Source organism: Ictidomys tridecemlineatus, chromosome 1 (assembly GCF_052094955.1).
Source record: "Ictidomys tridecemlineatus isolate mIctTri1 chromosome 1, mIctTri1.hap1, whole genome shotgun sequence".
Lineage (NCBI taxonomy): Eukaryota > Metazoa > Chordata > Mammalia > Rodentia > Sciuridae > Ictidomys > Ictidomys tridecemlineatus.
Window position 1 is genome coordinate 96,999,467 of NC_135477.1, and position 24,388 is coordinate 97,023,854.

The following is a 24,388-nucleotide window of genomic DNA, read 5'->3' on the forward strand; positions in this document are numbered from 1 at the left end:
TCCAGGCAATTCCTTCCCACCCCACCCTCTTCCAGCTAAAGAATCAAGTTTGAATCACCAGAGTTACCTTTTTAAAAGTACAAGATTTGGTGTTGCCCCCTCAGTTTTTAAACTGCTTTGGCAAAGCATCCACTGAAGCAGAGGGATTTTCCTTTAGAACTTGCTAGTCCCCCCAATCAGTGATGTTTTCTTCTGCATTGAATCTCCTGCTTCTCAAGGGACTAGTAGAGGAACAAATTTATAGGGGTGAACCTTCCAAAGAGAGAGTTTCAGCAGTGTTTGTCAACCCAACCAAGGCCAGCAGTGAGGCACACATCTATTACAGGGACCAAGTTGGAATGCAATCACTGTGAATTTCTTACTGCCGGAATCTTTGTGGGGCTAATAAAGTCATTCTGAGGGCCAGTGTAAGATATGAAGCTAGATAGCAGTGGACCTTTAATGAAGCAGAAGTGTTAGATTTCCCAAAACTCGAGGTGTCTTTATTAGATTCATAAAGGGGGAAATAAAAGTTGTGCCTAGGCACAGCAGAAAGTTGCTGTTGACCCTCTACCTCCAAAGGCACTGTCTATGCCCTACCCTGAAGGCAGGTATTCTGGATGGGTTTGGGTACTTCCAACGCACTCAGGATTCTGCTCTAACACAGCTTAAAGTGGCCTTAAAGGGGCTTTCCATGTCATTCTTGATTTTTTTTTCCCCGTAAGGAAAAGAATTAACAAGAAAAACCCGATGACTCTAAAGTTGACTGCAGAAAGTGAAACATACTCTTGGCAGATTTCCTCTGGCCTAAAATAATATTTATGTATTTGTTGGTTTATTTCTGGGTAGTGAAAAAAATTAAACAGTAGTTTGACAAGACAATTAGTTCAGTCGTTCATTTATTTCAGCCTTCACTTTCAAGTGTCTCTTAGCATCTGAGGTACCCCACCCGGGAGCCGACAGAATGCACCTTAGAAGAAAACAGTTCACTTCAAATGCTTTGCCTCAGCAAACTCAGTTTGGGGTTGCATCTTTCACTTTTCCAAGAACCCTGGCCCCGGGGTGTCCTCCAGTTGCTGATTCTTCGGAGTTCCTGAACACACCAGTTTGCGTAGTAATGACCTTTGCTTACTGCTACTGTTGGGGGCTGGCATCGCTCACCAGGGAAGCTGAGGGACGCCCGAATCTTGGGTAAGGCGAAAGAGGTAATGTTTTAAAGGAGGCTTACTGAAAACTTTTACAATTGGCAGATATGAGAAGGAAGAAGGCTAAGTGAGTTTCAATGACCTCCCCTCCCACAAAAAAAAGTATGCTTAGTTTTTGTGTCCTGGTAGATCTGGGATAAAAACATGGGCGCTGGATTACTATGAGGTGCATTCTATAAAATGCCATCCGTTTGCATGACTGAATGATTGTCAGGGCACCCCACACACATACCTACCATTGCACAAACCTCCAAAGAAAACTGCGGGCTGTTTATGAGTTTTCTAGTTTTTCCTGATCAGAAATGATATTCATCCAGAGACATTATCTAAATCTGCGGAAGAATGAAGGCTGCTTGTCATGCGTCCTTCGTTTCCAGTAATGTGTGCCACCCAATTAGAAGCAATTTAGGCAATCAAGACTGTATGAGAGAAGGGAAAGTTAAAAATAGGTTTTCTATAGCCTCAGAACTCTAATTCGGAAGAACATCTAAAATTACATATGTTTCGTTTCTTTATGTAAAGTAAATATATAATGAGTGTCTCCTGTTCGCTCTTTTTTCCTCCATGGTTCCTCTCCCACTGCCTGTCTGCCTTTTGAGAATTCATAACAGAAGTGAAGTGTAAAGTTCACATAAAAAGAGACTAAGGTTGTTAAGAAGTCTGAGACAAAATAAAGGGGGGAAAAAAGAGGATTTGGGTAAGGCTTGGGACAGCCTTTCCCCGGTTTCTCGCTGTCGGTGATAGTGGTTATCTGACTTTCATCCGCGGTAGCCAGGAAAGTCCCAAGAGTAGAACCCAGCGATGGGAGGGAGTCCATTACCGGAATCCAGTCGTATGACCCCGAGGCCCCGTGCAAGTCAGGATAACTATGGGCACTCGAGTTCATTTGGAGGGTTAGGAATGCAGAAAAAGACCGAGAAGGATGTATGAGGGGAAAGGGGTAAATAAAAGCAGAAACAAGTTTCCAAACGTAATGGGAAAAGTACAAATTAAAACCAAAAAAAATAAAAATAAAATAAACTCAAAGAGTATAGCAGAAGTGAGGATGCAGAACTCGCATGTCACTTGTCACCCATTTCCTTCCTTCCCCAGGGTGAATTCCAGGTGTGTCAAAATTCGGACCTGTGGCCAAGTGGCCGACTTCATCTCCTCTTCTCCTTCATCTCCTGTCTCTCCCAGCCTTGAGGTTTTGAGAGGCGATTTCATTCTCCCGAACTCTCGAAGAGTGCTGCAGAGTGCGGGTCGGAAAACTAAGGAGAGTGAAGTTGGCAGAACTTCCGGAAGTGCAGGGCCAGTGCCTGCACTTTCTGCTGGCGCGGGAGCCAGAGTCTGGTCCCGAGCCTTTGATCCCTCTAGCCATAGGTCCAAGTTCTCTGCACGTAAGTTTTGCTCAAAGTTAAATGCCTGGACCCTGAACCCTGAAATTCCTGGCGGGGTATTGCAGGACAGAGAGGAGTTGTAAGCTGAGCGGAGTTCTGGACCCCGAGTGGCAGAGTGCACCCAGGCAGCCAGGAAGCCGCCCCCGCGCTCCGCCAGCGATCCTGCAGTCTCGGGGTGCTGGAATCCACCAGAGTGGAAAGTCATCTCTTGGCAGTAACCCTTTTCCCGAACTCAGTCTTCCTGATGGAGTTTGAGGTCAAAACAAAATTCTCTTCCCAAAGCTTATAATGATCGAGGATGAGTGCAAAAGTGGGGACTTATCTAAGACGTGCCACTGATGTTTTAAAACAAAAGAGGTTCCAGAGGAGGCAGCAATGCCTCAGTTGGGACAAGGTGAGGACCTGTGTCTGAGTTTCTGAGAGTGTGGGGGCCCACTCCATCCCCAAGTGATTCTTCACCGAAGTTTCTCCTAGTGCAATATTCAAATCCTGTGTAATAGCACCTAATTTATTACCTATGTATTCTGCTTGTTTGTATCTGATTTATGAACTAAAACCATTTGGTTATTAACAAATTTATCAATTCAAAAAATATTTCCATTTTTTAAAGTAATCTTCCCTGTAATGTTGAAGTATCTTCTTGAATTTAACACTTCATAAAAACTGGCTTCCAAAATATTTTGAAAAATTAAATATGTATTTTTACACAACTGAGTTAGAAATAGGTGACATTTTAAAATATATATATTAAGAATATGCTAAAGAGGTTTTTCTGGTTTGATGATTAATATAGATAAGCATTTCTGAATTCAATCTCTCTATTTATTTCATAATGTCCTAGTATAATGGGATACAAATCAGAATAGATATTGACAAGCCATGTACCCTTCTGAAAGTTAAATTTGTCCTTTAAATTTCTATTTGTCATGCAGAAGTTCCAAAGTTTAGTATAAATATGAACATTCATACAACATAATATGTTCTTACTCTGTTACTAAAGTTGTCCAGGGAATCTTAAGGTTTTTTTCTCTTTCATAGATCTCAGTTTTGTAAGTTTAAGAACTTGAACAAAGTATTCTACAGTTCAAAAGTTGTAGACTTTTTGGAACATTTTATTTCAGTGTATTTTGCAGTTACATAAAATTAAAAGGTAATACTAATATAAAGACTTTCTTATTATTTTATGTAATTAGCATCAATAATATTCTATGCTTTAGCCTTCTACAATGATTCCCTAATCAGATCCATCATCCCTAACAGATTTTGAGTTAATAAATATACATTATATATTAAAAAGAATATTGTGTCTCTGTGTATATATATCGTTTTATATAAAGGTGCTCCTGTCTTTCACTAGAATCTCAGTGAGATTCTCAACTAAAAACATTTAAGAACCATTGTTTTATATTTGAAAAATTCACAAGAAAGAACTTAGCCACCATCAATGCACTTGCACTTTGTATAGAAGTAATGATTTTTCTAGATACCTTGGAATGCACAATATTTGAAAATCACTAAGCTAAAAGGAAAGAGACTCTTATCCTGAGTTTTCCTCTAAATAATTAGTGACCTTGAGAAAGACACCTTATTTCTCCAGTCCTCAATTCACTCTTACAATAAAGAAATTGAATCAGATGAGCTCCAGAAGTCCCTCTGATCCTAGGAGTTCATGAAGTTTTGCATACCGTGCAGTGTCATGTTTGATGGGCAAACATCATAAGCCCATAATTCAGGCAAGAATCCTCACTCAACCTCAGCTTCACTTCTTTGTGATCTTTTTTTGCACCTTACTATAGTTTTTCCTTTACATGGATAAAAAGGTTGATTCTTCAAGTTATTTAAGGGCACCAAATCCTACATGAACTTCTCCAGTGCTGAAAGCATAGCACTGGTTTTAATTCTAAGAAATGGGCTTCTCAGGAATGGTGTTATCTGTAAGAATTTTATGCCCCTATAAAGAGTTTAAATTTTTCCTGCAGTTACTGAAGTTGGTAAATTCATACCTCTGGTAATTTTATAACTTTTTCTGAAGACAGCTGGTTCATTTTAGCAATTTTAAGACTTAAGAACTATGCAGAAAATACTCTGTCAGATAGTGTCCTTGAAGTTGTCTTTTCTCCAATAACAAAGAATCTTTTCTTACTTCCTCACACCCACCAACCTACTATATTCCCAATACCCAGGCCCCACATAGGGTCCATTCTTTCAGATTGACCCTGAGCTTATTTACACTGAGCAACAGTTTCAGGAGTCATCAGCAGCAGATTACAATGAACATTTTCTTTTTTCAGTTCAGACCCAACTCTATGAAATTAATTTCCATTTCAATAATCACAAGACTTCCCTTGGAAATATCATTGACTGCACAAGCCATAGACAGATCAAGTGTAGGTGCTCCATCATCTGAATGGGGTAGGGTTATGTTTTCAATTGGAACAAGGTATTAAGTGATTAAACTGTGCCAGAAGACATAGCACTTTTGTGAAGACTTTTTCTATCCAAGTAGGCACAAGGATAGTCAATCCCTGCCCCTGAAAGTCTCTAAGGAGAACTTGGAATGCTTTAGGAAATCATGTTTGCAATTAAAGCACTGGTATTTTTCTTCCCATCACAGAATGAAAGCTGAATCCCAGTTTCAAAACTTCACTTTTTATTATTATTATTATTATTTCAGTAAGCTGCTTAAGATCCTCTTGCATTCATTGACAGGATTTGGGGTCCACTCTGCTTTACTAGTCCACAACAATTTAATTATTGAATGTTAGCAAATTACAAGTGACTTAACAGAGGCACATTCAGAATTCCAGATGCCATTATCTTAATATCTACTACAGTTAACAGTCACACAAGACAGAAGATCAAACACCAATTTGGGCACCATATTTTGCTTACTTTTTTGCAAATGTAGTAGAAGACTGGTGGGTTATTATCTTATCCAATCAGCACACCTGGCACATGGCTGATAAAAGGAGTAAATTAACAAATGAATGAATAAACATGCAAGGTATTCAATGTCTATTTGACGATTTGGACCTGTGGGAGAAATGGTAGCTTTTTCATAATTATTAGCATGAGTCCCCTATAATACATGCTCTTAAATACAAAATAAAAAATAAGCACAATTTATTTTTTAGTAAAATACTAAAAACATGCAACAAATCTAGAATAAAATTCCTAAGCAACTCATTATTATAAATTTTTTCAAAGTCTTCTGACTTAGGGAAGTGGAGGAAATAAAAACCAACTTACTTTGTAGGCCAGGAGGTTACAGTGTCACGTGCTGTTTTATTGCTTTGTATAGATTATTTATTCAATACCCCAGGAGAGTCCCCTGAAGCACAGGCTATAATGACCAGTTTACAGGTGAAGACACCAATGCCCAGAGAGGTCAACTCCTTTCTTAATATCATGTGATATTGATGACTGGTATATGGTAGAGGCAAGATTCAAATGGAGGCAGCCTGGTTCCAGAAACAGAGCTCTTAGCCATTAGGTAGTACTTCACACAGAACGGTGTAAATCTATGCTAACATAATTTGTTACAAGTATAAGAATATGAAATTAAAGACTAATTCAGATGAAAACTAGTCCTCTAAATTCCAATGCACTGATTGACCTAGTACTAGTAAAGCTTTAAAACCACTTTTGGCTTCAAGTCTTGTCCGTCTAATTATTGTTATTTCATCTTACTGAGCTTCAAAAATGTGCTAGATGTTATCTTGTTAGTTATTGCTGAAAGTTAACAAAAAACATAAAGTCTTCTCTACTCTTTTGATGACTTCAACATTTAATTAACTTGGCCATTAACTCTCATTAAAGTGAATATCAACCCTAGGACTATTTTTTTAACCTATTACAGGTAAAATTAATCAGAATATCTGTTAGATGGAAATGCTTAATGGAAATTTTCATAATAGTAGGTATTCAATAAATGTTTGTCCAATTAAGAAATGAACAAATTATTTACATAAATCTAAGAGAAAGGTATCTGATGGAAAAATGAATTGCTTGCCTGTCTTTTTCCCCTGCAATCACATTTGGAATTGCATTCAGCTAGCATTTGAGAAGATGTATTTTCTTTATGTCTGTGTAACAATATAAGTATTAAACATGCTACAAGTTAATTAGATAAAGGTGAAGAAAATAACTCTTAAAATACATTTCATTTGGTTTAAGACACTAATGGGAAAGATCTAATGGGAGAAAAATCTATGAGTTCTGAATATAACTACAGTCTTAGCTTCTCACTCTGCGAAGAAACCCCACTTCATAAAGAAGATTCAGAGAATTAATAAGAACAATGTTGGTAGCATTCAGAACTTCCAAAGCAGTGGTAAGTTAAAAGGAAAGTCAAAATTTTTTAAATTGTAGCAAATTACTAAGGAAAACTGCAAAAATAAATTATCTGACTTTAAAGGAAGAGTGTAGAAAAAAAACAAAATTAGAAGTACTACATTAATTCATCTGTACACTAAAAGGTTAGATTTTATTGTATATAAATTATACTTTAATAAACTAGACTAATAAAAAAAGAATAATTCAGGAAATTATCAAGTGCTTCCAAGAATCCAAAGTGTATACTTGTATTGCAAATAGCTACAGGGAAAAAAAAGGGGGAGTAACATGGCATGGGATGTGGAGTTAGTTGAGCTGGGTTCACCTCCTTAACTCTGCAAAATTATTGACTGGGAGAACTCAAGCAAGTTACCTAGCCTCTCTGACCCCCCAATTTTTTAACTGCACATTGGTGGTAAATATTCTATGGAATTATAACTCTTAAATATAATGAATACAAAGTAAAGTAATAGACATATAAGTAAATCAAAATATGAGAATAATTATATGAAATATAGGTTATAGCACTAAATTGCATCCAAATTGCTACCTAAGACAAAATTGGTTCTATTTCGAAAATTGAAAGTCCAATATTCAGTTAGGTTAGGCTGTCCTTAGCTGCTTCCATAACACCCCCACTTCAGATTTTCCCAATCTGATATTTTCAGAGAATTTTCTATTACTTTTATTTAATATGAAACCAGTTACATTCTTTTGTATTTCAGAGGTAAATTTAAGAACAGTCTTCCTGATTTCACAGAAAGTACTATCTTGGAGGAATTAAAAAAGTCTCATCTGGAGCAGGCCTGGAAAAAGAGAACACTAATCATAGGAGGGATTTTGAAGTGAAGGTAGAAAGACTCACCAAGTCATTAATTTTTCTATAAGAGGAATTCTCTCTGTCCATAATGTTTTCCATTTGTTAAACATTTAATATTAACTCTTTTATCAAGTATATATAAATGGCTTTTAAAACAGTATGGAATGACTTACAATGAAAAGCTAAAGTCTCTTAGCAGATGTGGTGGTACTTACCAATAGTTCCAGCTGAGGCAGGAAGATCACTTGAGCCCATGAGGTCAAGAACCTGTCTCAAACATAAAACAAAGAGGATAAGGGTGAGGGAAGGGAAGAAAAATAAAGTCTCTTGTCCCAACTTTCTCTCACTTTTTATTAAAAAATTACTTTGTTTTAATCTTTTTGTTTCCTTCTGATGATTGGCACCATATTGCTAAATAATGTTTAGCAATGAAAAATGCAGGTGTATAGCTTACCTGTACCACTTTTGTATCCTTTACTCAATATAGTTACACCATTATATTTACTTCATATATTGTTTGCATTTTTTTTAGAGTTTTGAATATATTTAGGTGCTAGGAATTTAAACCAGGTCTCCACATATGTGAGGCAAGCACTCTACCACTGATCTATTTCCCCAGATCTTTTAAATTCTTATTTTGGAACAAAGTCTCACTAAATTGCCAAGGCTGATCTCAAACTTTTAACCCTCTTGCCTCAGCCTCCAGAGTAGCTGGTATTATAGGTTTGCCCCACCATATCCAGAATTTAATTGTAAATAATACATTTTCATTTGTATTTCTTGATCCATCAAGCACAGGTAATCTCTCTGTCTCTCTCCAATGTGGTCCTACTATGTTGTCCAGACTAGCCAGGTAATATCTGTTGATTTCATACTTTACTTCCTTCCATTTGAAACACAAATAGTATTTTTTGTATTTGTCTTATAAAAATCAGTGACATCTCATCGTTTTTTTTTAATTCATAATTTTATTTTTCTGTACTTTTCATAAGTTTTATATGAAACTGAAAATAAATATAGTTTTAAAATTGTGGTGATAAAGCAAATTTTATATAATCATGATTATATTTCCTTTTGTGCAAGATTTTTGTTTTTCCTGGAGTTTTCTATTATTTTCTTTCTTTCTTGATTTGTGCTATTTTTGCCTCCATACATTTCTTCAGATTCTTAGGGATAACATCAAATGTTTTAAATCTGTTATTATCTAAATACCTCACTTTATGGGTCTTCTTTTATTCTCCAGTCTTAACATACTTGTCTCCAAACTTTCCATACAAAAGATAGGCCACAGTATGCTTTCCTTACTTTCTTGAGTCCACAGCATGCTTTCATTACTTTCTTGGGTTTTAGCCAATATTTTCTTTATGGGATCATGTCAGTCTTTCTTGGATTACCTCTTTTTTTCTTCCCCTATTTTGTTTCAAAGATTGAGCACATGGGAGGCAATTTTTCAGGTTTTTTAAATTGCCTAAATATATTCTTTATTCAATTTTCAACTTTATGGACAATTTGGCTGGGTATAGAATTCTAGGTTTAAAATAATTTTTCTCTGGGTATTGACCTCCCTATATTTTGTAATACCCGATGAGAAGACTGATCCATTCTGATTCTCATTCCTTTCTGAAAGTTCAGGCTTTCATTCCCTCTGGAAGTTTATATGTCCTTCTCATTATCCATAGCTTTCTATAATTTCAAATAATATACCTAATGTGCTTCTGTATCTTTTTGTTGCTGTGAAAATTCAGTAGATAATTTCAATCTAATTACACGTGTCCTTCAGCTCTAAGAAAAAATCCTGGTATTTTGTCTAGTTTTTCTTGTTAGCTATCTTTTCTTTCTTTCTGAAATTTCAATTAATTGAAGTTGGACTATAAAATTAATGTTCTTTCTTGCATTTCCATGATTTCCTTTTTAATTTTTTTTACCTTCTTTGAAATTTATCTGACCTTGTTGCTCATCCTTCCAATTAATGTTTTTTACATCTGATAATCACATTTTAAATACCAAGAGCATTTTCTTGATCTATAATTTTGATAACAATATATTCATATAAATACATATGTATTTGCATCCTGCCCTTGTTTTATTGACACATTTTGTTGTCTAATGTCTTTATAGCATGAACCATATGTGTATATATATATATATATTTTTTTTTTTTGTAGTAGTAGTTATTGTTATTCCTGAGTTATCTGTTTCCTAGAGAGTGTTGCTATCTTTCTATCTCTCTTTTTATATGGATTGTTCTCTTGGCCTTTCCTATTCATATTTCTGACATTTATCAAATGAATAGAGATAACTGATTTCTGTTTATAATTGGAAAATAGTAAAATGGCTAACTAGTGACTCTCTGAATATGGATAAAGTCTTATTTACTGACAGTTCAATAAATGAAATATGATTGGGATGCTAGTTATGTATTAAGAATCAGAGGTAATCACTCTGGAGCATCAATGCAAGCTTCCCTGGACCCATTCTGACAATCTATCAAAGACCTTTCATTATATTTGCATAGGAAGTGGTACAGTTGCCTAAACACTGTATACTGTCATGGAGGCATTGATAATTTCATAAGCAACTAATGAACACCTGACTTTGGTTACACTTGTTAGTTCTATACTCCCTCATCCCTGATGACTTCTGAGTCCTCCAGGGTTCCATAAAGCACATTGTTGCCTTCTGGCTGCATTCATCTCTGGCATGTTCTAAGTAGTGGCCAATTTCACCCCTTGTTTATCAGTTACCACTCCTCCGTCCATTTTCCAACTTATAGAACTTCTCAAAATTTCTCTTTTGTTATTATTATTTCTGAATTTCTTCTCTTATACCTTTATATGTGGTTTACTATAATTTATTGATGTTTTGGAAGTGTCAGACTGCTGTTTTTAACTAACAGCTTATGTTCCAAAAATTTAAAAACCTTTTAATATTGCTTTTACTTTACTTACTTAACATTATATCGTCTCGCCCATGACCCTTGCAGGAGACAGAAATGGGGTTCCCCTAGGTAAAGTGGGCTGGCTGAGAAATAAAAGCTAAGAAAAATGGAACAAGGAGAAAACCACAGGGCACAGAAAATATTTTTAGAAAGTGGGGGTGAGATGCCTAGCCGATCTTAGGGATCAAGCTTCTACACTGAAAAAGCAAAATGGAGCCAGGACTTGCTTTATTTATATTGGAGGACATCAAAGGCAGGGATTAGGTTTCAAGAGTGGAGTTTTGCTTCCTGGTGTCTTGCAGTCAGCAGGTTGATTGACATCTTGGCAGGTTACTCTTTGTCAGGTGCTATGTGGGATCTCCGGCATGGCTTGAAGGGGAAGTTTACCTGCAATACCTGATTAATTGCTTTTTTGTTGTTGTTGTAATTTTTAATCAGTCATGAACCTGAGTTTTATTATAAGATAAAGTATAAGTTTCCTTTCATTCCAAAATAGTCTTTGATTTTTATGGATGACCTAATATAACTTTTTTTAAAATTTATGTTTCATAATGTAAATTGAATATGAAAATGTGAAACATTTATTTCTGAGGTCCTATGTTTAATGTTAAAAGCCTAGCAAATACAACTTTTATTTTATTGAAATTAATTTATCCATATATCTTTAAAAAAATATCTTGAAGAAACTAGAAAATATTACTTGTAGTAAAAGCATATACACCAACAATTAGTGCTCCATTATTAGATATGTTTGTTTACCAAAAAAAAAAAAAATGGAATCTTAGATCCTTCCTCAAAACTATTTTCAATGCCCTCACAATGATCAAAGAATTATACCTAATATGACAAATGACACATGTTCTTTGACCCTAACTCATGGATTCACATTACAGGGCCAGCAGTCACATCTGTTTTTCAATGTTGCATCTCCTGTGCCTGGCATAACTTTTGAATATTGTGGCTCAGTTGATAAACATATGTCTAGTAAATGTTGAGTGCATATGTGTCCCGACAGAGTTTTGAACCTGGTAATCAGGTTTGGGAAATTAGATGTATTTGGATGTATTAGGAATAAGGGTCTGCAGTATGTGATAAGTGTCATATGGGTCCCCTAAGCGAGTTCAATAATAGGCATTCAAAGGAGGGAAAGATTGCTTTAAGCCAAGATGACTAGAATATCCAGCAGAAAATAAGGGATAAGATTTTGATAGGTGGGAATGAGAAGGGAAGAGCTTTACATGGCATAAAGGACTTAGTGCAAATATTTTATAAGCTGGATCTTATTTTGACTTAAGTCAATATATTTAACTTAAAAACAAGAATCCAAATTACAGGTTTTAAAAATATTAGTTTCCTAAGGAACCTCCAAAGGCAGATCGGATTTTGCTTTCTTAGATCAACTCTATATAAGGCATGCTAAACAGACATCTGGTGGTTTTATAACTATATTCTTGTGGCAAGGTAAAAAGAGTTTCTTATCATATCTGCTTGGCTTTGAAACAGAATTAAAATTTAACATTAATTTAATATGCAAAAATCCCTTATTTGTGGCTGATTGTCTTTGTTGGAAGTCAGGACAAACCTCTCGTTCTTGATTATTTTACTGTTTTGGCAATTTTGACTCATGGGTCTTAGATTTTCTTAATGAAAACAAAGTATCTGGATATTCTGTATTGTTTACAAACATCCAAGTGTTTGCATTTAGATCAAATGAATGACAAAGTAGATGAGACAAAGGTAAGTGAACTGGGCTAAAATTCCCCAACTGAGCTGTCTGGGACAGATTGTGACACTCAGGGGTGGGTGGGCACTTGTGATGGTATTATCCTTGACCTCCTTCAGAGCAGAGATTTGGAAGTCACCATTAATTCCAATCATTCTGACAAGAGAAAGCAGCATCTCAAAAAAGTCAGAGATATCCACAGCTATTGGAAGAAGAAATGTAAGCAGGCAAAGACAGGGAGTAAATAATATTAACAATTAGAAATGGTAATAATAGTCAAGCACTCTAGGTTATTCACAGGCATTAATACACTCACAAGAACAAAAACAGATGAATGAAAGCAGAGAGGGGGAAATTTTATTTTCTTAGAAAGTTCTGATCTTAACATGACCTACCACCTTGCCCTCTATTGTTCAAGAGGAAGTATGATGAACAGGGCTCTCTGCCTTCTATCATGTGGCTCTGAAGTCTGAAGTCAGCCTTGCTTCAGCTTAGGGATCGAAGAGGAGTACACTGAGGTATGCAGTGGAAGTTCCACAAAGACAGATGAGGAGAAAAGCTTAGAGGCTTTAAATGTTTGGGTGTTGAATACTCAAAATATTACCTAATGCAAGTGCTATATTTCTTTCTTTCTTTCTTTTTTTTTTTAGTTGTCAACTTATTCATTTATATATGTTGCTGAGAATCAAACACAGTGCCTCACATATGCCAGGAAAGTGCTCTACTACTGAGCCACAAACCCAACCTGCACATGCTATATTTCTTTTTTTTTTTTTTTTAGTTGTAGTTGGACACAATACCTTTATGTTATTTATTTATTTATTTTTAATGTGGTGCTGAAGATTGAATCCAGGGCCTCGATCGTGCTAGGTTCTACCACTGAGCCACAACTCCAGCCCCTCACATGCTATATTTCTAACGCATAAAACTAGGATGATATGTTGTTTTTCAAATGATTTGTAAGTTATAACATGTTAAGTCATCTCCTAAAATGATACATCATGCCCTTTAATGGAATGAAACATCAACATCTTGGTAGCAAAAAGCACACTGGAAATGTGGTCTGGCAAGAATCATCTGTGCGAGGGACCACACAGACTAGAGCTTTCCAGACAGCTTTCATGTTGCCAGATACATAGTAGAGACTTGGTAAATCCCTCTCATAATTGGTTATGCTTTTGAGTTTTTATGCCTTTTAGCTTTGTTCTGATTTAATATTGTCCTCTCCTTTAATGACCTAGCTTAGTTCTATAGCTCAATTGTAAAGATATAAAATGTGTCATTTACAGCTGTCACATGGAGAAACCACGTGCCATTCAGGATGCATATCAGCTATGTAAATCCTTATTAAAAAGCAAAATTATATAAATGCTATAGTGGAACCCCCTATTACAAGGCAATATCTAAACTGCCTAGTCATTTTAAATATCAAAGATTATGCCTTATTTTTCTTGTCAGAATCAGGGCTTATTATTGCTCTAAAACATGTAAATCAAAGTTCAGAAAGATAATGCAAACCAATGGTAAAGCAGAAAGAAATCATTAATAGCTGCTTTTAAGCTGGGCAGGCGGGGGCAGGCGTCTGCAATCCCAGTCATTCAGCAGGCTGAGGCAGGAGGATCGCAAGTTCAAAGCCAACCTCAGCAACTGACTGAGACCCTCAGCAACTTAACAAGACCTTGTATCAAAATATAAAATAAAAAAGGGGCTGGGGATATGGCTCAGTGGTTAACTGTCCCTGGGTTCAATCTTCTGTCCAAAAAAAGAAAAAAAAAATCCCAAAACAACAACAAAAAAAAACCTGCTTTATAAAGTTTCAACCTCTCTCAAAAGCATCAACTTTTTAAATGTGATTCTGCAGTGTTTCTTTAACATCACTGAAAAGACAATTGCTCATTTTGCAGAGCCTACCCAGCCTTTCCCATTCTTATCCCACTTATTTTTCACTCCCCACATGCCTATGTCCATCCAACACCAAATTGATTATCTAATAGTCTGTTTTAGACCAATAGTTATTTTTTTTGTTTTAGACCAATAGTTTTTTTTTTCCCTTTTGGCAAAGTCAAATAACAATAGAAGTTTATTTTGAAATTTACAGCACTACCAAAAACCATGCTGGTGTATGAGCACTGCTTTGGTGGCATGCAGGCCTCCAGAACAGCTCTGCTGTTGTCAGTGATGGAAAGTCTCTGGGCAGGAACATTCTGAGCCCCCACTTGTAAAGGAGAGACACCTGGGAAGATTATGAGAGCATTTTCAGGCTGTACATAGTACTAAAAGCTCTTCCGAATCGTTCCACTGCTGCTCTAGTCAGTAACAAATTGAAGCACTTTATAAAATTTGTAGCTCTTCAATAATTTTGAATCACTTTAAAGTGCTCATGCTCCAAACCATAAAGTCTTTCTTAACCACTGCAAATGTATAAAAGGCACATCATCAAAATGACAGTAATCAACTCCTTCAATTTTAGGTATGAAATTGTTCTGTTTTTTTTTTTTTATTTCCTTGTTTTTGTTGTTCACCAACTGTAAAAAAAAAAAATGGTCATAAGGACACAGTGTACAAAATCTCCATTTTCAACAGTGCCAAGCAATCAAATTCTAAAAACTTCTTAGATGAATAAATATTTTAAATATTTTATTTTAGATAAGATATCCTAAGACAGATTTGAGTGTGTGTGTGTGTGTGTGTGTGTGTGTGTGTGTGTGTGTGTGTGTTTGTAAAATATCTGTCCAGGATCTTAAATGAACTGATATTTAAAGATATAAGATTCTGCCTAAGGTAAGTCTTTGGGAATGTCCTTGAAATAATATGTGTCATGTTGTCAGAGGAAGTAAAAGAAGGAACCAGATTATGCAGTTAAAGGAGCCCAAGTTTCCTTGTGAGTTTAAATAAATTTCCTATGGCTTACATCACTGACCAATGAGCATTGAAACATTGTCATGTTGACAGAGTTTCCTATAGTCTTCAAACTGTTGAATGGATTCCATTCAGATAAGGTCCTTCTAGCTAATGGATCATATCAATCCTAGTTAAACTTCTTCACAGCCAAACCAAATAAAACCAAACACTGGTTTCTCCATGAAGATGTCACACCAGATTCATCCAATAATGCCTTCCATTTCCTAGGCTGATTGAAATGATCTATCTTTCTTTTCTTCCTTCCTTCCTTCCTTCTTTCTTTTCTGATATTGGGGATTGAATCCAAGGCCTCATGCATGCCAGGCAAGTGCTCTACCACTGAGATACATCCCCAGTCCTTTTAATTTTTTTTTATTTTGAGACAGAGTATCACTTAAGTTGCCTAGGCAGACCTCAAATTTGTGATTCTCCTACTCAACCTCTCAAGTAGCTGGGATTACAGGCCTGCACCACCATGTCCCACCTGAAATTATCTTAATAGAAATATGTCCAATATTCTATTCCAATTTTAGCATAACTCAAGTTTACTTGAAAGCATGCATAAAAATGAGCGTACCTTTACAAATTTGAGGATATGTAGACATCACTTCAGTCCATAGCTCTAGCTCATACTAATTGGCTCTACCATTCACATGGTTCCCAACCTGCAAGATGGCTGGAAAGCGTGAGAGCCCTTGAATATTTGAGAAGCAATAAATATCTCTGCCACAGGTTCTTCCCTAATCAGCAGATGCACCACAGTGATTTTTAAAAATCATGCCATGTGTTCATGGAGAACTTCCTTTTAGATCTAAGGATGTGTGTGTGTGTGTGTGTGTGTGTGTGTATACACATATACATATCGCCCTGCCCAAACATAGCATGGTTGAACCTTAATTCTCCTCTCTGTATTCAGTTGTGGAATAAGGAAAACAATTTTTTTCCTCTAAAGGAGGATGTATATTCATAAGATAAGAGCAAAATACAAGCCAGTTCTCATTCTTTTAAGTGCTAGTAGGTTAAGCTCTCATTCTTTTAAGTCCTAGCAGAAGGGTTATGGCTTCTTCACACTGCAGGGAGCCTGTTGTGTACACCCACTGCTAAGAAGGGGAATGAGACTTCTCCTACAATCTGTGGGTCCCGGAGAGAACCTGGCCTTCCTTGTCCAGCAGGAAGGAGTGGCATTGTGAGCAGGTGCAACAGGCTCAGCTTGTTCATGTAAGAGGATGCTGAATGTAACCTGATTCTGAAATAGAATCTGCCTTGCCCAAACACATACAACTTAACCATTCCTATGAAAATACATAGCTAAGCAACCAATAGTACCTTATATTTCATATATGGCATTAGGACCTTAATTTAAGTATTTATAATCCAGTTGCTTCAGATAGCTTTGTATTTAAGGCCTGCATGCTTCAAATAATTTAAGGGACATTTTACTAATAGAAGAAAATCCCTTGACAAAGTAGTATTTAGTTTTGAACCTCAGAACCCAAAATAAAATCAACAGGGAACATTCACCAAGCCAAGAAGGATGTTACATTTCTTGATCAAAAAAGAGAATATTGGGCTGGGGATGTAGCTCAGTGGCAGGGCACTTGTCTAGAAGTATGGGTTTGATCCTCAGCACCACATAAACATAAACAAATAAAATAAAGGCGTTCTGTCCATCTACAACTACAAAAAAATAAAGAGAGAGAGAGAGAGAGAGAGAGAGAGAGAGAGAGAGAGAGCGAGCATTGATTTACCAGGTTTAAAAGCTTGATACAGAAGAAAAACAGGTAGTAAACTGCTCCATGTGGTCCCCTGTGAATTGGTGTGAACCCAAGAACGTATTAGGAAACCACTGTTACACAAACTGCTGAAAGCCCTAGGGGTTCTCAACTCAGGGATGAGTTGCCTTCCTCAGAGGCAGCTGGAAATGTGCAGGAGTGCTTTATTGTTGTCTTTGTTTTTCAGTTATGCCAGTTTTTTTTTTAATTGAGAGCAGAAGGATCTATAACAGCAATAGTGAGTGGGGAGTCTGAGGTACAAAATATCTGTTAATATTGGGATAATCCTACAATAAAGAATCTCTGCCAAAAATGCCAACAGTGTTCCAATTGAGAAGTACAAAGCTGAAAAAATACAAATTCAAATGCTTACAATAAAAGTAAGAAAGTGCTGATTATTCTCTACATTTTTCCTCTGATGAAGCAGAATTCTCCCCATCATATAACCAAGAAAAATATAGACTAGCCTGTGTGTGTGTGTGTGTGTGTGTGTGTGTGTGTGTATTATATATATATATATACATATATATATTTTATGTCACATTTAGAGGTAGAAGAAACTTGAAACAAATCAAAGACATGTTAGTTTTTCTTCAGAGTTTTAAACAGAAATCTTAGACCTCTTCCTTTTTCTGAATGATGCAATCAGTCCTAAAAGCATCAGGTGGGCGCTGCACCTCCATGATGCACCACAGGAAGTTGGACAAGTCAAAGGTCATAGAAGTCTGCCTGAAAAGTCTTCCACTAAAATCTGGGATAATTTGAGCATCAAAATAAATAATGATAATAATAGAGAATAACTCATATTATCAACATGAGTCCACGTGATATAACAACTTATTTCTTTATCTAAAGAACCAAGGGAACTTGCATTTTTTCAAGTTACCTCTTTACAAAATACTTATTAGTTACAAAGGGATAAAGCACATCTTTACAGAAGCAACATTGCCTTCATCAAGGGATTAATGTGAACACCATCAGCCTGTTAATAGGATACAATTAGAAAAGCACACTGTTACTTGTGTAATAAGCCTGCCAAAGTCGAATAGCTGGAATTACACATAAGAAAACATCAAGCAGTTCCAAACTAAGGATCATCCTACAAAATAACAAGCATACTGTGTTCAAAATGATAAAAACCATGAAAGCCAGAAAAGATTAAGGAGTTATTCCAAACTAAAGAGACATGACAATGAAATTCAATTCTGCACCCAATCACCATAACATTAATTGGTTGTGACCTAAAGTTGATATAAAAGTCAGGTATCAATATAAATCCCTGATTCTGAAGACTGTATTGTAATTAAATAGTGAGATACTCTTCTTTATCAGGAAACATACAAATATATTAATGGTTAAAGAGACAGCTTGTAGACAACATGTCACGAGGTTTAGCAAACTTTAAAAATACTATTTTTACTAACTGCTGTATGTTTAAGATAGTTTCAGAATAACTGATAATGATAATCTTTCTTTTTCTTGCCTTGTTATAAATCAGGTTGTTTACTGAACTTAGGACTCTAGTAACAGAGAAAAAAACCTTAGTTTTCACCACCTGGTTCTTGTAGTCTGCAGGGTAAACAAAAACTGAAAAAGTAATTATATGTGCAAAAGAGGTAGTTGTTTAACTGTAGAGTTCAAGAAATCCACCCTGAGGGGCCTGGGGTTGTGGCTCATCCAGTAGAGCCCTTGCCTAGTATGTGCGAGGTACTAGGTTTCCTCCTCAACATCACATAAAAATAAATAGATAAAATAAAGGTATTGTGTCCAACTACAACTAAAAACAAATTAAAAAGAAAAGAAAGCCAGCCTGAGAAGGTCATCTTTATAGTAAGATGCAAAGATGCACAGGCTCAGTTTGGGGAGGGTGAATGAGTGTGTGGATGTATGTGTAGTGGGGCAGGGAGATTTTGGCAATAAAAAATCACTGGTAATGATGGAAATGAGATAACTGTGTAAAAATAAGTAGATACACAAATAAACTGAATTGCTTAGGATATCCATCATCAATCCCAAAGGACATTAAAGTACAGATTTCAGTAGAGTTTAATCTTCTCAATAAGTAATTAGAATGAATTATTTTGGGATAAAAAGTAAATTAAAGTTTGAAAGAAAAAAATATGCTCTGACTTTTAAAAATAGTTTTAATTGTAGATGGACAGAATATCTTTATTTTTTTTATTTACTTTTATGTGGTATTGAGGATTGAACCCAGAGCCTCACCTGTGCCAGGCAAGTGCTCTACCACTGAGCTACAACTTTAGCCCTGTAATGACTTCTTGATTTTAAATAACTCCTCCAACTAAAAGAAATTCAACATATTTTGATGTTGAATTTTTCAAACATTATTAATAAGGAAAAGTGGGCAGAGAGTTGGAGGTGTGGATCAGTGATAGAGTTCTTGCTTAACATGTGAGAAGTCCTGGGTTTCATCCCCAGCACTACACACACACACACAAAGGAGAAGCATTGCTACTATTTTACACCTGGAGAAACAGAAGTAATGATTTGCACAAATTTGCATAATTTTTTAGATGCAGATCTTGGATTACATGCATAATTTCTAGACTCCCATTGTACTGTTTTTTAAAATTCCATGAATTGAAAATATATCAGCCATGTTCATAGACTCATGACATGAAAAAAAGGAAAATATTTTGTACTTCTTTCAGTATAAATACAAAAATAGAATTCAAGAACATTACTGAGTACTCAGAACATATATATTATTACTTCATCTGATCAATGTCAACTTAAATATCTTCCCACTGTAACTTCACATTATTTCTCTTCTGTCTTAGCTGTTTTATTTTTTAATGACTAGTCTAAGCAATTTCAGACCTTTCCCATTCATTCTCATACATAAATGAGCTCCTACTTCAGTGCCTCTTATTTTTAGTCACATATCCCTTTAAGAATTTTGTAAAAGATGTGAACCTTTTACTCCACAGTTTTTTACATATAAAAACATCTACTTAGAATTTCAAGGAGTTTGGTGAGCAACCTCTCTTCTCAATGTACCCTAGATTACAACCCCCCTGATATGTGTACCAACCACAAATTCTTTAATTTTATTTTCATGAAAACCCTATATAGAAGGTGCTGGCATCCACATGATACAACAGAGGAAAACAGGCCATACCAAATAGCATACTAGGACTTGCGTACATGTGTCTTGTCTTCCATAAATTCTTTTGTCCACACATTCTTATAAACAAAGTCACTTTCAAAGTTCTTTTACCTAAACCTAGAGTCTTATTATGACTTTGGTTTCATCCTTCCAATCAGCTTCCTCCATGTGCTAAATTATCTACCATTTCCCACCCATCTGATTAAAAAAAAAAAAAAAAGAGTCTAGGAAAGCTGCTAACCCCCTCAGAATGCTCACAGAATTGTTATTTTAATAGCTACTGTATTGCTAGATATTCTCTGGAGTCAGTTTCCTAAAACAAACAAACAAACACACACAACAACAGAACCAATGTAGCTTCCAAAGTCACTGGAAGGAAGAGTGGTTCCTTTGTCCAGAGCTTCTGTTTGTACCTATTAGGCTGAAGATAAACTAAGACTTGTTGGGCTTGGCTTTTAAGTTCTCAATGTGCTTCCTTCTTGTTTACCTCTTTGGTAGCAATGTATCTTCCTCTCTAGACCATTTCTGTGACTTTCATCCTTCCTCATTATTAAAGAAATTTATATTGTAGTCACATAGAGTTTTGGAATAACTGGTTATAAATAACTAAAATTCAGGAAGGCAAAAACACTAAATCTACCTTTTTTTTTAGATTTGTATGTCTAAATGTGAAGTTAAAATTTTCGCTTTCTTGTACATCTATGCATTAGAAGGCAGATGGACAAGTTTATTGTTGCTATTTGCTTATTTGGCTGATTATTGAAACAAGCGGGAGAAAGAGTTTAAATCCAAAAGATGCATTAAGCATGAGCCGATCGAGGTTTTGTGGAACCTAAAGAATAAAAAATTTGGAGGACTGTCTGTGAGAAAAACATAATAATGTATAAAAAAAATTAGGTAAAAAAAATGAATATGTACCAAAAATTAAAGATCTTAGCAGAGTTGGGGACCATAGTGCATGCCTGTAATCCCAACCACTCAGAGGCTGAGGCAGGCGGGTCTCAAGTTCAAAGCTAGCCTCAGCAACTTAGCAAGGCACTAAACAACTCAGGGTCACTCTGTTTCTAAATAAAATATTAAAAAGTGCTTGGATAAGTGCTTGGATTAAGTGCCTCTGGGTTCAATCTCCAATACAATTTTTTTTTAAATCACAGCAAATCACAATTATTTAACATTAAAAATAAAATAAATGTCACAAAATCCGGGAAGATAATATAATGCTGTTTTTACTTAACCCATATGTGACCTCAGAATCTAATGATGTATTATTGGATCATTGAATATTTCTAGAATATTCCTAACTATAGGAAGTTAGGAATATTCTAGAAATTAGTACTAAATGAATCAGTATATTTAGATGGCCAGTAGAGCCCCCATATAAACTTATTCCATTAAGCCTGAATGACATGTAACCACAACTCAACTCCCCTGTGGCTGGATGATCAGAGATTCCAACATGACCCAAACGGAGGTGCACACTAACCAGGGGAAATGTCTGAGTGAAGACAGCCAACCTAAACAACTATAAGTGAAGATAACATTAAAGCTGAAAGAGACCCAGGGAAATAGCTGGTACAACCTTTTATTCATTTTGCCTTGTAGTGAATGTTGTCTTCTTCTGAGGCTGACATATGGTCTTTGCTATAGCACTAAATATGGAAAGACACCACTGTAGGCTTTTCTTTTCCTTCTTTGTCGTTGTTTAAGATGGCTGACTCCACTCAAACATTCTTGTCACGAGCGGTTATTATTGGCTTAGTCTGAGGTGCAGTTAGATTCAATCAAACCTATTTTATTGATGCCCATCACACTTCAGATACACATCCTAATACACATTCCAAGGGTCCCAGACACTCACCTGTGACGTGTCTTAAGTCCGGGTCACTGGAACCTGAACCAGGCCAGAGGAGTCTGGTGTAGTGGGGACAACAATGACAGATGTCTCTCTGAGTCCTGTTAGTCCTGTCGCCCCCCAGAAGTCTGGGTTTTTAAGCCCTAATTTAGTTGTTCTTGCAGCTGATAACTCGGTGAGGTCTGGGGTGTACACCCCAGGTGTAGATTCTTACATCACTAACTTAAATCTAAGTTCTGCAGTTTATCTAAATCTTGCAGTTCACATTATATCATGGGCACATTGCTTATAGTCTTTTATCCAGCACACACACTAATTAATATAATCAACAGTCAATAATCCTATAATATTTCTGATACTCCTATCAATTCTCCACTTTCTCTAATCTGAACCTCATCTCAAAGTTTCTCTAAATTTATATCCAAATAAATATGCGCTCTATGTGCACAGTGTTTTCTGCTGCATGTTGTGTTTCATGAACAGCTACAAGGATAAAAATTTTAGGAAAGTAAATTGGAGATACACTATTTTTCCCCTCATTTTATGGATAAGAAATACTGCCAAAAGCATATAATCCAGGATCCCAGACTTCTGAATTTAAATTTTAAACTATGTTTCATACTGGCACTCTGTATCTGTGATTCTAGAATGTATTTATTCTTCCACTATTATTCCAACTATTAAGTTTGCAGTTTCTGTCTGTATATTCTGTGTTTTCTTAACACTCAGCCATACACAACACAAATTTCAACTTTCAAGATAACCTTTGTCCCTCATGAAGTTTTCCCTAAAAATCAAATTTGTATTATCCTTAATGAAGCATAAGTTACCTTACTGTATGGCAACCAAGTCTCTCAACTAGAGAATAAGAACTTGGGGCAAAGGCTCTTGCTCCCATTCACATGAGCAGCACCAATTATACTAGCAAATGGTAACTACTAAATGTTTGCTGGCCAAACTAATGAACATTCGAATGAAGAATAGACATTATTAAAACATACAGGTACTTTATAGAGGTATGACTATCAATGACAACACTTGGAACTTTGCTTTGCTTTTTAAATTTAAGTGTCCATGCAAAGGAATAGCAGTTGTAGAAACGGATGGAGTCTTTAATTATTTTCATAAAATATTTTCTCAGGAGGTTAGTCAGCCAACTCTTGTAATTTAGGAAGAAAAGTCTGCAGCTCACGATATGCTGAAAAATACTACCTTCTTGACTTCCATTCTGGATATATTTCTATTCCTCACTTAGTGAATCCATCACCCTTACCCTGGAGTGCCTTTCTCAATAAGTCTTTATTCTTTTTTTGAGTAAGAGTTTATAAAGGAGATTTTTTTTCTAGCACTTCTTCCTATAACTAGATGCCTAGTGAAACTGTGGAAATCTTTACTTTTACTTGTTTTTCTTCTGCTCAAGATGCCAGAAGTAAAGGCTATTAATCCATATTTTTTAATATAGGTGCAGTTGTGTATAGGAAAAAAAACCACAAAGCAATAGTATTTTGGTTCTATCTGGCAGGAGTAGCTAATTTCTGAAAGTTTTCAAAAACTATATTGCCAAAGGATGTGAGTCTGACTCTGTTTTCATGGACCAATAATTCACTTTTTATAGCAGTAGTATAGTTATACACCAAATTTACTAGTAGATTATTTTATTGCAAAAGGAATCTTAACATCACAGACTTTAGAAACAATCTCAGAACAAGGAATGATACTTTAAACTATATCAATTTAACTTCATGGAAAAACATACTAAATTATTTTATTCTCCTTGTTTGTTTATAGAAGAGCAAACATTCCCTTACATTTAGAAATCTGTTAACTCTGCTCTTAACTCTGCATTTCTGGAGTCTAATATTTACATAAAACTTTACTAAACATTTAGATAAATTCCATATATATTTAAAAATAAACTTTATTTCAGAATTGCAGAGAAATTGTAAAAATAGTAGAGAATTCCATTTGCCCAAATCCAGTTACCCCTATTTTATTAACATCTTTTAGGATGGTATATTTATTTCAACTAATGACTGCCCTGATACATTTTTACTACTTAAAGTCTGCATTTCATTCAGGTTTCCTTAATTTTTACCTAATATCTTCTGTTTCTGTTCCAAGGTAACATCTAGGATGATTCTGTTTCTGTTCCAAGGTAACATCTAGTTCTGAGACATACTGGTCAATTATTTTCTAAAATGGCCCTCAGTTGGGTTTTTCTGATGTTTTTCTCATGAAAACTAGCATGATGGGAATTGGGAGGTGAGCCACAGAAGTGAGTGCCACTCTCATCACTGTGTGTCAAATGCTCATCATTATCATGACTTATCATTGAAGTTAATCTTGATCACTTG

At 35.7% G+C, this 24,388-nt stretch overlaps 1 protein-coding gene across 4 annotated transcripts in view; it reads right to left on the reverse strand.

The window, feature by feature from the left end:
* Positions 1 to 1,017: 1,017 nt before the first annotated feature.
* The window catches only part of Tmem161b (transmembrane protein 161B), a 101,353-nt gene continuing 77,982 nt past the window's right edge, over positions 1,018 to 24,388 (reverse strand). For 2 of the 4 annotated variants that reach the window (XR_013437133.1, XM_078044794.1), the window contains 2 exons: positions 7,934 to 7,985; positions 1,018 to 5,522 (listed from right to left, as the gene is read on the reverse strand). Coding sequence is in view for 2 of the 4 variants with exons in the window: in XM_078044794.1 (XP_077900920.1) it covers positions 5,503 to 5,522; positions 7,934 to 7,985 (72 nt within the window). In the remaining 2 variants the exon portion in view is untranslated. Of the gene's footprint in view, positions 7,986 to 24,388 lie in introns of all 4 variants that reach the window. The other 2 variants (XM_078044789.1, XM_021725677.3) reach the window with 2 other exon arrangements.